Below are 16010 nucleotides of genomic sequence, written 5' to 3'. Positions count from 1 at the left end.
TAAATATATGCAAAAAGAAAAAAAATGAAAATTTATATAATTGCATATTAATCTTTGCATTTGGGTTGCCCTTGACTGACCGCCAGACTCAGCCACTCTGTCATTCCTCCTTCTCAACAGTATGGGGAGAAAACAAGATGAAAAAGCTTATAAGTTGAGATGAAGACAGAGATGACTTACTCTTTACTGTCATAGGCAAAACAGGCTCAGCTTGGGAGAAAATTTATTTCCAATTAAACAGGTTTCGATAATGCAAAAAAAGAGACAAATTAAAACAACAACTTCCTTTTCCCAGGCTCAAATTCACTTTTCCATTCACTTCTCAACTTCTTCCCTCTCTCCTGAGCAGTGCAGGGAGCTGCAAAATGGGGACTGTGATCAGTCCATAACTGCTTCTCTCTGCTGCTCCTTCCTCTTACTTTTCCTCTGCTCCAGCAGAGTCTTCATCACACTCTGATCCAGTGTCTGGAGCACCTCCTCCCACTCATGCTCTGACATTGGTGTTGCAAGGCTGTTTCTCACACTTCTTTCCTCACTGCTGTTTCAGTGTCTTGCTCTTTCTTAATTACATTTTCCCTGAGGCACCTCATCTGTGGCTGAGGGGCTCAGCTGTGCCCTGCGGTTGGAGCTGGCCAAGTCCAGCACAGCAACCCTGATCTTGCCCTCAGAAGCCCCACGCTGAAGTTACCAAAGCCTTGCTGAGTAAACCTAGTAGAGCCCTAACTCTGGGCTAACTCACTGGGTTTTTTCTACCTTTATTTCAGGTGAAATAGTTGCCAAAGGCATGGTTATACCCTTGACGAAGAATGTTTATGGACCAATACTTGAACGTGTTCGGGCAGAAGGCATTGTGTACAGTACTCACAGTGTTATCAAACAGTAACTGGAAGCAGTGGATTTAACCAGGTCTTGGCTTTGTTTGATTCCAACCTCTGCCGCCCCTTTAAGAATCTCAATTTGAACCAGCTAAAGGCAGCACCTGCCGTTTCATATACAGATGTTGCCTTCCATAAAACCTGCTTTGATGTAGAAACTGTAGATACTCATGAATTTTGGTATTTTCTTCTGAAAATTGATAAGCTTTCATGTACGCGTTTCAGCATCGATCAGATCTTTCCTTAGATCTTTTTCTAAAATATCTTGGAAGGGTTGGGTTTGTTTTTTCTTTTTTTTTTTTGGTTATAGTGTATCTTCCAGCTGTATAGGGTTATTAAGACAAATTTAAGCTGAAAGATGTATCTATTAGTGGGTTCTCTTTTGGTGGAAAATTCTAGTTAATGAATTCCATTGATGAAGTTTGCTTGTTCATGTGGTAAAAATTTTTCAGAATAATGGAGATGAAAGTGATATTTAAAATTTTAAGTCTGATTGTTCCTTCTCCTTTAACAGTATTTTTGAATATTTTCACAATAACAATATGCAAGAAATAGTTTAGAAATTCTGCACTACTAGCAAATAAGAACCTGTTAAATCTTAAAAATGTTCAGTTCTTAAATATTTCAAACCTAGATCTTAATATTTTTTTTAATCCATTTATAATGAGTGTAAATTTAAATTAATTGGAGGAGGGAGGAAGTTTAAAGCAAGCTTCCTCCCCATACCCTTTCCTGTTACAGGGTGGAAGCTGGTTGCAATATGTTGAAATACCTGCTGTTTTGTGTTGCCTTGTGCTGTGGAGAGAGGACATTAACATTTAGCTAGGCAGCTAGGAAGGGCATTCTACAGTTAATACAGAAATACAACAGTTAATGTGGTTAGAAGCTGCTCCAAATGATGTTTAGTCCTTCCACTTACACTATGTGCCTTGTCCAGGTTAAGTACTGTTACAAAGGGAATAGATTGTGTTGTATATGCAGCTTTGAAATGCAATAGGCTTAGAATTTTTAATTGCCACATTTTAAGTTAGCTTCTGCCCTTCTGCTATCAGGCTTTTCAAGTATTCATTTGGGAGCCTTTGCATACTACTCAGTACAGTGCCACTTTAGACTGATGGGAGTTTGCTGGTGGGCCAGCTCACTTGCTGCTGAGTGCTGTGCTGCACAGATGTGTCTGCCCCCCTCTAGCTGCAGTTTAGTCACATCAGTCCAGAATTGAACTTTAGCCCAAGTGCAGCTTCTCTGTAACAAAGCAGCAGTTGCCTCCTTCCAGTTCAGGGCTGCTTCTCTGGCTTTTGCTTAGGGATTTCTATACCACCTTGCAATGCAAGCATGGCCTAAACTTCACAGTTAGGTCTGTGAGGTGTAATGCTGGGGGCAGATAGTATTTGCACTGGTACCTGTGCAGCTGCCTAGAACTTCCCTTTTCTAAAGCTGAATACTGATGCTTGAAGCTGTCTGCTTTCAACTTTGCTCACAAGTGCACTTTGCTGATAAAAGCACAGCCTTTTACCTCCTGAGAACCATAGTGCTGTAATTACAGTTCTGAGGTGATGGAATTCCAGGTGTTGTTTTGCACAGTAGGAAAAGCAGCCATAACAATAATTCAAGTTTTGATCTCCAAATTTTGCTACTCAGGATTTGGATTTTCTTTGTGTAAATGCAATGAAGTAGCAGCTGCAATAGTTAGGTGAAAGGATCCAAAGGGAGAAGGAAGAATGAAGGGCAGAGTATTATTCTCAAAGAGAATACTGAACCATTGAATGCTTTTGTCATGTCAAATTTGGATTCTGTTAAAGTGCCATGCATATATCAGATGAAATTCCGTTACAGTGCCATGCATATACTGGACGAAATCCTGGCCCCACAAAGTTGTTTCACTTCTCACTGACCTTACAGGCTGTTGGTCTGTTGTATGGATGGTGTAGGCAGCTGGGCTCAGGATGAATGCAGTGAATATTCTGCTCTCTGCTGCCTCCTCCTTCTCCACGTAGATTAAAGACCTACAGCTAAGGATTAAAGTTATACTTGTATCTGCTGGTCCCTTCCAACCCAGTGCTTGGTGAGACCAGGATTTTACTTTAGAATTCTCTGATCCCCCCCTTAGCTCCCAAATACACAACCATGGAGTTGTGACTCTGTATATGTGCATGCACTGTACTTGCTTTTCTGCCTTGGAAATGCAGTATGCGAAGAAAATTGGAATTTTAGAAGTATCTAATATTTTTAGAGCACTAAAGAATGAGCACTACAGTGTTTCCCTCAAGAAACACTGCTACTATTTTTGAAACATTTTGTATCGAAGTATATTTCTGTTTCCCAGTGCAATGCTGCATTTTGTTTTCTACATTTAGACTTGAATGAATTTATTATTCTTCTTTTTGTATGAAGATTATACTTCTCAGTTCTCTTTGCATATTATTGGAAAGATAATTATATCTAATACACAAGATTGCTTGAAAAATAAATTTGAAATCCTCTGTTTTGTTGTCATGTCATCTTTACAGTCTAATGAGATGTACATGAATGGGATTTGGTTTTTCACATAGATGGTTATATTGAAAGGATGTCTACACATTTTCTATGTGCATGAAATATGTTGGCATACTTCTTGCTAGACACACAGGAGAAGATTCTTCAGGAATTGTTTAAGCATCCCCATCTATATAATTATATACATATATACATAGGTGTACCTGTATATAGACATCATTTTCAGCTATAATCTTAATAGATTAATTTTGCTTAGTAAGTTTTGTTCTTGGGCACAAGGACAACTACTAAACTGGAAAGCTGCAGAACAGTAGATGTATGATATCTCCCTGTGCCCCAGGAAGGCATGAAAGCGTGGTGTCTCACAGCCTGTCTCAGCTTGAGGGCCTTGCTTAGCTGAATACGTGGCTTCACTAGCACTGCCTGGGCCAAAAGGCTCTTAAGATCTTTGTTCACATCAGGCTCCAAGGGACAGGTTGTCTGTCATTTTTTCATTTTGGAATTTATGCTAGTGCCAGCTCTTCATGACATGTAAGATCCCAGTTTCTTCCTGAGATGAGGTGCTCGAGCCCCATTACACTCAGGCTGCCTTTCTTGCCTCTGTTTCACACTCTGTCAGCCTCAGATATTCCTACAGGGGAGAATTATATCCCTTTGAGGGACTGGAGTACGAAAGTGGCACTGCTGGACAAAGGGAGTAAGCTCATAGCACAGTAGCTGTTTAAGGTGGAAAAAATGGGCTATAGTTTAAGGTGGAAAAAAATCAATCAAATAATTGATTATGCTGGAAAACTAAGAAGAGGAGGGGAAAAAAAAAGAAATTTAGCTTTGAGTGTCCAGCAGAATTTATCAAGGCAAATCAGATCATCTCAAATACACTCTGTCTAAATTACAGTGTAAGAGTTGTGACTTTCCTGAAAAAAGAAAATAAATTCCATAAACCGAAAGGTTTTATTGCCCACTTAGTTTAGCTCTGGAAGGAAAGAGTGCAATTTGGAAACAGAGGGAGTAGTCATAATGTGGTCAAATGTTCTGAGAGAGATTTGTCTTCCCTCTTGTCCCTTTGAAAGATCCTAATCCAACAAAGCACAAACCTGTGAGAAGTGGATGGTCAGACCTGAGGCTTGCTGCAGGGAAATAGTGAAAACTAAGACTGTAACCCAAGACACTTGAGGCCCAGCTAGTAGTTGTGTCTTTGTTTCTGTTTTTAACCGCAACAACACAATATTGCTCCTCTTCTCCCCAGCCCTGCTTTGCTTATGCTTCAGAACAATTAAGAGAGGAACAAGTTTAACTTTCCTAAACTCATCTTGGAGTAAGTGTTTACCACAGAAAATTTCAACCCATCTGAAATTACTCATTGTCCTAGCACTGTGATAAACATTGCTAACTAATTTTGTCAACTGATCTTCGAAGTCCATACTAAGGTCTTTAGCTAATTTGTTGTACTGATAGCAATGAGTTTGTATGACTCCTGTTGATCACTTATTACTGATCATTGTAAGGCTTTTCCACAAGTATTAAATCTCAACATCACAATCACTAAAAAGTTGGTGATGTTTGGTATTAGTAAATTACTTGTTTTCTTTTTTTTATCTTTTTTTTAGCCTCTACTCACCTATGATTTCTTAGGAGAAAGCCCACTAATCAAGTTTTCCTTGTCACACATGACTTGGAGCTTTGTAAAAAAAAAAATAGATCTTAAACTGATGTTGTTTATTAATATCTTACTTCTTGCAGGAGATACATAACATCTTCTCCACACTTGACCCAGTTTGAAAAGGCGGACTATGTGTCTTTTGAGTCTGTAGCTTGGATTACAAGAAAAAAAATTAATTAGAATATGGCTTTTGTCTGAGAGACGAACTGACACGCATTTATTAAAATCTGTAATCCATCACAGTTGAAGATTATAGAAGATTTTTTTTTTACGATTCTTATTTTTTTCTAGATCAGAACCAATATGTGTGAGTAAAGAGATTATCCTAAGCACTTATGTTTTAAATAACTTGTCAGCATGCTAAGATGATGAATGTGATTACAAACATCTAGAAGAAACCTTGACTGACAGCTGATTCCTTGGATTATAAATTTAAAATGTCTGCAAAATATTTAGGTTGAAAGGAACAGTTATATCAAGATTGGATTTTAGGAAGGAGGAGGCCTTTTTTGCTTTTGGTCCATAGTGGCTTGAAAAACATAGTAGAATTAATTTGCCTAAAATTTACTTTTTATATACACCTGTATGAAACTGTAAATACATTAATAGAAAATAATTTCATGCTTTTTATTTTGATATGTGAGGCAACAAGCCAGTTTTCTTTAAAAGAAAAGGCTGAAGAAATAGCACATGATCACTATAGTCCCTCTTGTTGTGTGCTAATATGCAGAAGTATAGTATCTGCTAATAAGGGTATAGAATATGATTTGAAAATAGCCATAAAATCACAAATAATTTCTCTCGTACAGGCACCCCTAGGGATTAGGAAATCAAAAATTGTATAATTTTTGAATGAGAAAGCAAATCTGTATAATATCATTGTCCCTGTTAGACCAGATGTGCAAATGGAGTGTGTCAGCCAACCTAAGTGCTTTAAAGGAACTGGTAAAGAACCCTCAGGCCACTTGGAAAAAGAAGATACTCCCTTTCTCAAAGCACAACCATTAAACACCTTTGTCTGCACCAACTTTGTGTCTGAACCCTGTGAAGAAGGTGTATGTGTAATTCAACAGTCTTACAAAAATGTGTATCATTTGGGACAATGCACCCATTCTGTACATTTTTAACTCTTGTCACCCCCTCCAACCCCACAAATATTATAAGAAAATAATTCTAGATCCTATTCTTCAAAGGCATTTAACTCAGCTAGGGATACATCACATGTTTGCTTGCACTTAGGAGTCATATATCAGCCCTGTTCTTCCTGAACTTCAGAATTGGCAAATATGCAGGCATGGCAAGGACCACAGGGAAAAAAAAGTTGTAAAATTTTTATATTTTATATTTTGAATAAAGATGTCCTGCCTCAGAAAAGTAGGTTCCCTCTGAGTTATTCCATGAACTAATTATGGCTTTGAACTAAAGAGATGAGTACTGCTATCTGCAGGCACGTGGCTTAGACCCCCTGACCTGAGGCTGAGCCACCTGCACAGATCCTGAGAAACTGCTGGGCATCAGAGGGGAAGCTGCTGGAGAGGCAAGAGCAAGCAGCTGGCAGGTTTTAAGAAGAATGACACCACACAGGTGGTTCATGGGGAGTTATGTGAGGGAAGGCCAAGCTCTGCTGGAGACATTCTGGAAAGAAAAGCTTGAAAGGCCAGAAATACTAGGGAACTGTTGGTAGTACCATGTATGGCTGAGATGATCTAAGTGGCAGCATCTGACATTACACATTTGGATATGGCTGTAAGAAAACTAAGACCCATGAAGGTAATTAGGTAAGAAGGTTGTTTATCTACAAAGAGATATGTTATTCTCCTCCAGCCTCCTCGGTGCTGCAACCTTCAGTACAATCAACTATCTTTTCTGAGTTCAGAAGCTTACAGAAAATAATTGAGTGGCCAACTTGAAACATTTTTTGTTCTTTCAGTGACTACTTGCTCTATTGCTTCCCAGAGTTTGACTGTTGCCTTGCCAAAGGAGGCAGCAAAGAGCTCAGCAGCTGAATGAATGATCTGAAACAGTCAGCATGGAGAAGTCTTGGGAGGGGGCAGCTAAGGCAATCGGGAGGCCTGGGATAGCCCATTAACCTGTGAGTGACCAGACTGGGAGATGAGCAAGGAGAGGCCAAAGAAGGAGCTAATGTGGGCACTGAGGGTACAGGTGGGAGTGGAGCAGAGATTAAATAATATGAAAGTTTTCCATAAGTGTCTCCTGAACTTGCAGATTCCATGGGAAGTGCAGCCGCCTGCAGGTCAGTGATAAGTCCTTATTCTTGTAAGTAAAAGCTCTCCTACATGACAGTGAAGACTGTGTGGAAGTATAGTGTACTGTACTGTACATGAAAGACTGCTCAGCACAGACTGTAATATTTATATTTATTTTTTGCAATGCCATAGGTAAAAACAATTTAACAATGCCAAATACAGTGTTATTCTCATAAAAACTTCTCATTTCAAAACAAGTGGTTTCTAGTTCCCACAAAAAGTTAAAATCACATGCAGCTATATGAAGGTAAATTGCTTAAGATGCACAATTATATATCAGAAGACTTTGTTAAAATAAAAACATACTGACTACAACTTTTTAACAAGGCAATTACACAGAACTAGAAAACTGACTCTGTAGTAAAATATAAAAATCTACAATTATAAATATAAATTTGGTCCATGGATCACTACAGAAGTAGCAGTATTTACAGTAAGTATCAGATTACTATTCTAAATGTCTAATAGAAGTCTTAAAATGTTGAATGTTATGTAGAACAGTATTTTATTTACATTCTACTATATTAAAAGTTATATTTCTAGCAAATGTAAATTGTTATAAATACAGCAAATAGATCAAATACTAAACCCATTGCATGTTTGTAATTGAGGATTCCCTAACATCTATAAATATGATAATTTTAAGTTAAAAGTAAAGCCAGATAAATCAAAAAACTAATACTGAAAAAATCATACCACAATTCAATTCTTAGAAACACTGTAAAAGTCAATCAAGTTAGTCCAGACATAACAATGTATTACAAGTAATCTTTCAAGAAAAGGCACACATTGTTAATGATAAGAGTTCCACAGTAAAGTTGTATGTAACAGAAAAGATTGTTGGTTTGAGCAACGGTTGGGATCTGATTATATATAGAGAGACTGCACAGATTTTCCCCACCCAAAGTATAAAACTGAAAATAATAATGGTAAACTACAGGTGTGACTGGTGTGATGTATTGATGTGTACATTTAATTTGATGTGTTAATTAAACTAAAGATTCTAAACTTTCAGCTGCATTTCCATCAGGTAAAGCTGAGCCATTACTGTCCATAGATGCTGAAGGGTTTTCTTCTTGCCTTGTGCTGACAAGGCTGAGAATAGCTTTGTACAGAAACTGGTACTGTTCCTGGAGAAGAAAAGAGGATACAGTCAAAATTAATTAACAGCTGATGTATCAGTCACACATCTGTGCACATGGAGCACAACTGTGCTCCACAATTTATTATGTTACTTACTTAGCAGCTTTATTGATTTTATGACTAATGATTCCCCCTGTACATGATGGGAATATAGTACAGGTAGGGGAGAAAGCTGTATTTTTAAAGAAATATTATATGCTGAATCTGATCCTTGTTAAAGTCAGTTACAAATCTGGGGTAAGAATGTGGGCTACTGTTTGCCTGTTGGCTTTTTTTGTAATTTTTTGTCATCTGAATTCTATCCAGGAAGATTTTTTCTTTTCTTTTTTCTTTTTGGTGCTTGCAGTTACTGTTCCTGTTTTTGAAGATCCTGCCAGGAATAAGAGGTAGAAAGACAGACAAGACTGTGAGAAGATTCATCAAGGAGGCCACTGTCCAAGAAGGGGCAGAGGATCTCAGTTGGATGCATGGGAAATGGGGAGTGCCAGAAGCCAGCTGGACTGCAGTGTGGGCTGGGAATGAGGAAACAGTTGGGATGGTCTGTGCAGGGAGAGCAGGCACAGCAAAGGCTGTGCTGGCAGTGGATGCTCTGAAAGGGCAGAGGAATATTTTGGGTATATAAGGATAAAGAATTTCTGTGAGGGAAGAAGTGTGGAACAGTAAGACAGACTAAATAGCGTGGGATTTGGGGTCTGAACTATTAGCTTGGGTTGAGAGATATGGGGTAGAAAGAGCCACAAATTTGAAAATTTGCAGTAAGAGGATGGGAATCTGGAATCTAAGATAAAGGACCTAGGTATTTGCTCTAGGATCCTGGGGAAAAAGGAGTGAAATGTCCTGATGGTTCTTCTGAGGTGGAAAGAGTTCCACTTTCACTCCATTGTCTGCCAGTCTCCTCACTCTGGGCTACCCAGGCAGGGCAAGGTGTGGACACATTTGTCAATCCTGTGTTATGTTCTGTTTTTGCTGTCAAAAATTGGATAATGCTAACCCAAACATTTTACTCCTAAGGTGTTCTCCTTATTACACTCATTTGTAACTCTAGCAGTCGGGTGTGTAATGATATGACCAAAGAGGTGGGATTCATAATTTTTATTTCTGTGATGAATTTTAATTTGTAGGACACTGCCTTAGCAAGTAATTCTTATGTACTATACTTTATTCTTCTCACATTTTTTTTCCTTCCTGCAGGCACAGTGACAATGGTGTCAAGTGACAATTCAACAGATCATGAAAGATCAAGGTCCATCCTGAAGTGGAAAACTAAGGTAACTACTTTAGGGTCTACCTGGAGCACAGATTTATTCCTGATAAATTAAAACCTTAGTTTACATGACATAATACAGATTTTATGATCATGGTAGCAGCTCTGCACATTTTGAATATCACCACTTGATAACCACAAAATAGGTTTTCACAGGAAATTTTTTGTTTTGAATAGGCAGCAGGTCCACTACAGCACCTCTGGAAGACAGTTTTGAATAACTCATGCAGAAACTAAGATGTTAGTGGTTCAGTAATGTTGCTCTAAGATCTAGAACTAAAAACGTCACATATAGGGAAAAAATGCACACATTTTGCCTATTACTTACAATGTCTGTAAAGACTCCAGGCCTCATCAAATTTATCATCTTCGCTACATGGTAAACATCCACTGAATTCTCATTTTCCAGTTGATGCATCAGAGTTGTCAATGCACAGAAAGTTCCTGCTGTCACCCCTCCATGCCTTTGTAAAGTAAAAAACCAGAAATCTCTAGACACTGAATCAAGTTTTACAGATGGAGAAAATACAAAATCCAGGGTAAACAGATAAGATGAATTTCTGTCATGTGATCTTTGCAATTTCTGAAATAGGTCTGCCCAGCAGTGGCTTAACAAAACTTTCATGGCACCTGGCTACAATTTCTTAGAGTTATTTTTCTACAATCCCCTTCTAACCAAATCTTGAAGGCCTTGGGTCCTTCAGTATTTCAACATTTCAGTATTTTTTGCCATTATTGAACAGCTGGAGAAAGGTAAGGTGCCTCATCTAAACAGCCTTACTTCTTTTAGTAAGAAAATGAGGTCCTGACTGATTTCCTTTCCAATGTCCTACCTGATAACTATCCAAAGTATGGCAATAATAAAATTGAAATGAAGTATGATGCAATAAAAATGTTTCTCTTTTTGATGCAGCTGAAACAGAAGCAGCAGCACTGCTGTTAAGTGCAGACTTCATGCCTTGTTTCAGCAGCTTTCACTCTAAATGAGGTGAAATGATGGTTCTACAGAAAAACAAACAGAAAGCTGCAGTTCTTACTCATCATGTACAATCATGGGCCCATCACGGTTGGAAGTTTCCTCTTTGATGATGCTGATCAGTTCAAAAGTTTTACTAATAGGACTATCAGGATTTGGCCATTTTGGACACTGAAAATGCCTCACTTCAAGTACATAGTCATCCTAAACGAGAAAAAAAACAACAAACATAAATCAATTTTGTAAACTATTGTCTTTATTCTTTTCCTTCACCCTGGTCAAGACTGGCTCCCGCCTCCAGATACAGAATCCCACTGCTGTGGAAGTTGGAATGTGATCATATTACCTACAGAGGTTACTTCCCCCAGGGGTGTTTCTAGGGCATGGGTTTTTATCACTCATTTACCATAGAAAATGTAACAAAATGTAGGCCTTATCTTTAACAAATCAAGTTATATGTTTATGACAGTGTTACCTGTGTAGCTTCTAAAATAAAGTCTTGGATTATGAGCTTCTCCTCGTTAGACAGACACTTGTGTTCTTCAGCAATCATAGTGACTTTGAAAGTCTCACAGTTTATAGGCTCATCTTTGTTTGGCCAGTATACAAATTCATCTTCAGCCTCCAGAAAAAAAGAAAAAGGAGACACAAAGATAAGTAATGTTGAGCTCTTAAAATACAAAATCCATCATAATAAATACTGTGTCATATATTATCAATCCAGCCAACTAGATTTAAACCAACAAATCAAAACTTGATCAGGATTACAATCATGGCAAGTGATGGTTTTCAGACATCTCTGTAGTGATCCTGACCAAAGACCAACTGTGGATCCACATAGCAGTCAACTTGCTGTGCTACACTGTGCCATGCATCCAGCCTGGCCTTCAGGCTGTCCTGTGCTTTGCTGTGCAGTGCACAGGCCATGGCCACAGGATAAACTTAGCTGGTATATTGTAACATAGGAGCCTGCAGGCAGCACTTGAGTGGTCTTGGGATTATCTGAACGTGCAGACTGAAGTTCTCATAAGAGCATCCTTTCTGTTTGACAGCAGAAATGATGAAAAGAGTTGTTTTTTATTTAAGAAAATCCTGTAATACTTTGAATGACCAAAATGGTCAGATGGATAGGGAAACCTCCCTGCCATGTGTCCTGTCTGCCTGTCAGATGTGTTTCAGGGAGGGCAGAGTAGGATTCCAGTCGAGGTGAATGCAGAGCTCAGAAAGACAACAGTTGTATGCTAGGTTGATACCACTGCTCCCTGGTCAGCTGGCAGGGCTTCAGTGCCCTTCCTGCACACTCTTCTGCATGAACTGCCACCCCAGGCCCTGTGTGCCCACCCTGCTGGCAGCGGTCCTGGCCACTCACGCTCCCCAGGGGCTTCTTTCATATGTGAGGGAATGCTTGGCCACCATTGCTCCTGGCTCTCGTGCCAATCACAATCTGCCCAGATAAGGATCCCTAGATTACCACTAGATTGCTTGGGGATTTTACACTCAATTCAATATTGCTAATTTTTAATTGGTTTTTTTTTCAAAATCCAAGTTGTTTTCTCATGTCTTGCATATTTCAAAATGGTAATACTAGTAAAATTCACACATAAACTCATAACCATCAGCCACAAAACTCACCATATTCTGGCTATCAGGAAGCATGACTATTAGCTGGGCATTATGGTCCCATATCATTCTCCAGAAATCCTTGATAGTGTGTAGTAAGGGATGCTGGGTAATAATAAATTCATTACTTTGATAATAACCCTGCAAAAAAAAAAATCAACAGGCTCAGAATTGATGCCCAACTATTAATGCTTAAAGGAAGCTTCTAGTGGACCGGAAGTCTGGAAAATACATTGCATAATTGTGTCTTCTTTGGCTTCCTGCAAATATTAGGAAAAAAAATTTCCATTGCAGTGTTTTCCACATGAAAGGAATAAATTCAATTACACTGAAATAATTTTTAAAACCTAAAAAAAAAATATAAAAAAAAAGGATAAAAGAGACAGAGGAGACTCGAATGGCCAACTCAGAGGAGCTGACTACCTGAAACAAATATAAGAATACATGAAAGATCTGCAAAAATTCCAAGCAGTTTCTTAATTTGTACAGATGTCTCAAATTAACTTCTTACCACAAAAGAGAGTTCCTTTGCATTAATGCACCTGATGAAGGATCATGTACATATACCACTGCAGAGAGCTTTCCCATCTCTTTCCTGAATGTCCAGGAGGCATTAACTCCTCCCTCTCACCTAATGAAGGGCAAAATGTTGAAGAAAACCCAGAGAACAAAAGATAATGGAAAGCTGATGAGCTATGGTGTCTTGGGCTATGCTAGTTGCAAAGGCTCTGTAAGATGAGCAGGTAGGAAGGCAAATCACAGTACAGCCATTAAAAACTAACTTGTTAGTTAACACTTTTAGTTTATCTCACAAGATCCTTCCATAGGCGGCATTTAGCTTTACCAGGTTTTAAAACTATGATGGGATTTCTATTTCTACAGATTGTTAAAATGCAATGCACTTAACCAAACTTAAACCCAGTAATACTGGTAATAGTATTTCCTGGGGGAAGTAACTCTTTCAGGCAGAGTGAATAATGGAAGAAAGGAGCTTTCAAAATCAGGATTGTGCCACCCTAACTCAGACACATGGCAGCTCTGAAAACAGCTATGCATTATTTTTCACCAATATGTTAACTGACTTACCATAATATAGGAAGCATTGATGTAGTCTGTCCCTTCACCAGACAGTGATGAGATACCCACTCTAGATCTTTCCACTGTAAAAAAAAGTTATGAATCAGTAAGTATGTTGCAATGACTCTTATAACATTACAGCGATTATTTCACATATCTCACAGCGATGATAACACTAAGCTCCATCAATCTTCAACACTGAAGTGCTATCCAGCCATCTATTTTGTTTTTCTATGTGTAATTCCTAAATCACTTCTTCATTATAAGTACTTTACAGAACATTGTTCCACACAAATGCAAATGTCTTCAGTTCTTGTTGAGGAAATTTTGAAGGTTTGACACACGAGGTTCATAAATATTTTGCCACCCAGAGAAGACAATTTGAACAAACTTACCAGGAATAATGGATGAAGTTCGGTTCTTTTCTCTGTTACACTGTTTGAGTGCAGTTGAATAATCACACTGCTGTGTGTTAGACTGGCTCAGTAGCTGAAACAATGAAATGTAAAAGAACTCAGGTAACTAGATAAAAGCCATTCTTTCACAGGTTGCACTAAACAGAAGGGTGCACATATTGCAGGTTCAGTGTCTCTCTTAACTTTAGGTATTGTGATAAATAATTGTGATTCATGAAACAAATGAGTGATTACATCAAAATAAAACAAGCGGATTGTAAAACTTAATTACACCCCCATAAAGAAATAAAACAGACCCTTACAAGGTCAAGGGGCCCTAAAACCTCCCTACTATCCTAAGAATAAAATATGGTAGAACTTTAAATCTTTTAGGCGCCTGTTTGTCCAAGAATGCATGAATTATGACCGCTTGTAAAGATAACCATTTAGCTTTAGCTGTAAGAAAACCCATATATTAAATACTTAGCAAAAAACTGTAAAATGTATATGTATATGATATAATTAATATGCAAGAAGTAGCTAAGATAAATGCCAAATATACACTGTAGTAGGGGTGCAGATTTGGGAAACTTGTCCCCACTTCTGTCACCCAGCCGGCTGCTTGCTTTTACCATATAATAAACTCCTATTCAAAAACTTATAGAAACTTAAGACTTTGTTTATCACAGGTATCTAGTTATCTGGCTAAACAACTTAGAAAGTCATCAGAATTTTTTTCTTCACTGTTCTTAGCAGTTCAAATGACTCTTGAATCTTAGATAATGAAAATGTCTTTGAAGGTGGAGTCTGTCTTTAACCAGTGATGTACACTGAGGGGAATACACTGATTGATCAATATAGCTCATGACATTATTGCTACAATGACATCGTTCCAGACTGTTGTTTTACCTTTAAGATCTTCCTGCAAAGGTACATAGTTAGATCTTCCAAAATCTACTTATTGGCCTATTTTTTTTGTAGATCCTTTGTTTAAGAGTAAGCAAATAATTCTTCTGTCACAACTGACTGCATGCATTTGTTAAATTAATCTGAATTTAGGTTCAGCAGCTAATGAAAGTTGTGTTCAGAAAGCTAATGGAAGTTGTGTTGAGATACCTACTTTTAAGTAATTCAGGCTTGCAAACATAAAGATTTTTGTGTTACTATCTGAGAGAGCTCACCTTGAATTGTTTCTCCAGTCTGGTCTTTCCCGTTGGTCCAGGTATCAAGAGAGCATTAACATAGGCATGAATGTGGGTCTCAAGGACTTCTGTTTCTTTACTGAGTATTGCTTCAACCAATGCATCGTGAATGAAGATGTATTGCTCCTAGGAAAAGGAATCCAAACGTGAGCTCTCATCATTTGCAGATTCCGCTGGTTACCTCTGCTTAAGCTGCCACTTCTGATGTGGTCAGTGTTTCTTCACGGGGGAGCTTTCTCAAATGTTATCCCCTAGAGTGATAACTGTCCCTTTGCAGTGACAGTACACATTTAAAAGCACAACTGACAATTACACTTGCAATATATATGTATACACATATATATATATATCATATAATACAGTACCAAATCCCCACCACCTGTGATATCTCATGTTAACAGAATAGAATTAAAAATGCAAGCACAGCCTTGAGTCAAATTTTCAAGTTAGTCCTACCCCTAGTTTCTATAGCTATCCTCTGTTTCCTCTCTCACATCCTTTGGAACAGGTGTCCTAGCTGTTGATTACCTTTTATTCTATTGAAAGGCACTAGGGAATCTAACCACCTATTCTTGAACCCTGAAGCAGACTTTCAAATGCCCTGCTGTTGCCCTTATTGTTTTCTCTTGGTCTTTCACTGTTCTATATATAATCTTCAGTTTAAAGCATCTATAGATAATTTTCTGTCTAAAACAGCTTTTGTCCTATGTTTTATTCCCTAATGTAAACTGTTTGATGAACACCTGACAATGGTGTTTCCTTAAAAAACTCCATGGCAAAAATGCAAGTCTTGCCAAGAAAGCACTACTTCAAGAAGCATGATTTATATAGACTTCCTTCTGAGTCCTTCCTAATAAACAGACAAGAACCAACAGATAGGTAATTTCTAGTGCATTGCTCTAAGCAAGCCTAGAAGGATGTCTCTATAAAACCATGGGAAACAAACGGGAAAATCCAGCCTGGTGACTGGTTGCCAGTCTGTCTGGTGGTGCCAAAAAGAAGACTGCATCATCTCTCCTTCTGCAAACAGAAATAGTT

The 16010-nt window shown here is 38.2% G+C and overlaps 2 protein-coding genes across 3 annotated transcripts in view; one reads left to right on the top strand and one right to left on the bottom strand.

Moving 5' to 3' along the window:
- Positions 1-3357, top strand: part of AASS (aminoadipate-semialdehyde synthase) — a 28685-nt gene extending 25328 nt beyond the window's left edge. For both annotated transcript variants that reach the window (XM_018067960.2, XM_018067958.2), the window contains exon 24: positions 765-3357. In XM_018067960.2, the coding sequence (XP_017923449.2) occupies positions 765-883 (119 nt within the window). In that variant the 3' untranslated portion in view covers positions 884-3357. The remainder of the gene's footprint in view (positions 1-764) is intronic.
- A 4032-nt stretch (positions 3358-7389) lies between these two features.
- The window catches only part of PTPRZ1 (protein tyrosine phosphatase receptor type Z1), a 99376-nt gene continuing 90755 nt past the window's right edge, over positions 7390-16010 (bottom strand). The window contains exons 24-31 of the mRNA XM_029958053.1: positions 14952-15098; positions 13771-13864; positions 13385-13458; positions 12311-12439; positions 11154-11300; positions 10740-10882; positions 10031-10166; positions 7390-8425 (exon numbers count right to left, since the gene is read on the bottom strand). Coding sequence (XP_029813913.1) covers positions 8285-8425; positions 10031-10166; positions 10740-10882; positions 11154-11300; positions 12311-12439; positions 13385-13458; positions 13771-13864; positions 14952-15098 — 1011 coding nt within the window. The 3' untranslated portion in view covers positions 7390-8284. The remainder of the gene's footprint in view (positions 8426-10030; positions 10167-10739; positions 10883-11153; positions 11301-12310; positions 12440-13384; positions 13459-13770; positions 13865-14951; positions 15099-16010) is intronic.

This window comes from Manacus vitellinus, unplaced genomic scaffold, assembly GCF_001715985.3.
Source record: "Manacus vitellinus isolate BGI_N305 unplaced genomic scaffold, ASM171598v3 scaffold_13_pilon, whole genome shotgun sequence".
NCBI lineage: Eukaryota > Metazoa > Chordata > Aves > Passeriformes > Pipridae > Manacus > Manacus vitellinus.
The sequence above is the reverse complement of the archived record's forward strand: the minus strand, read 5'-3'. Positions and strand labels throughout refer to the sequence as shown.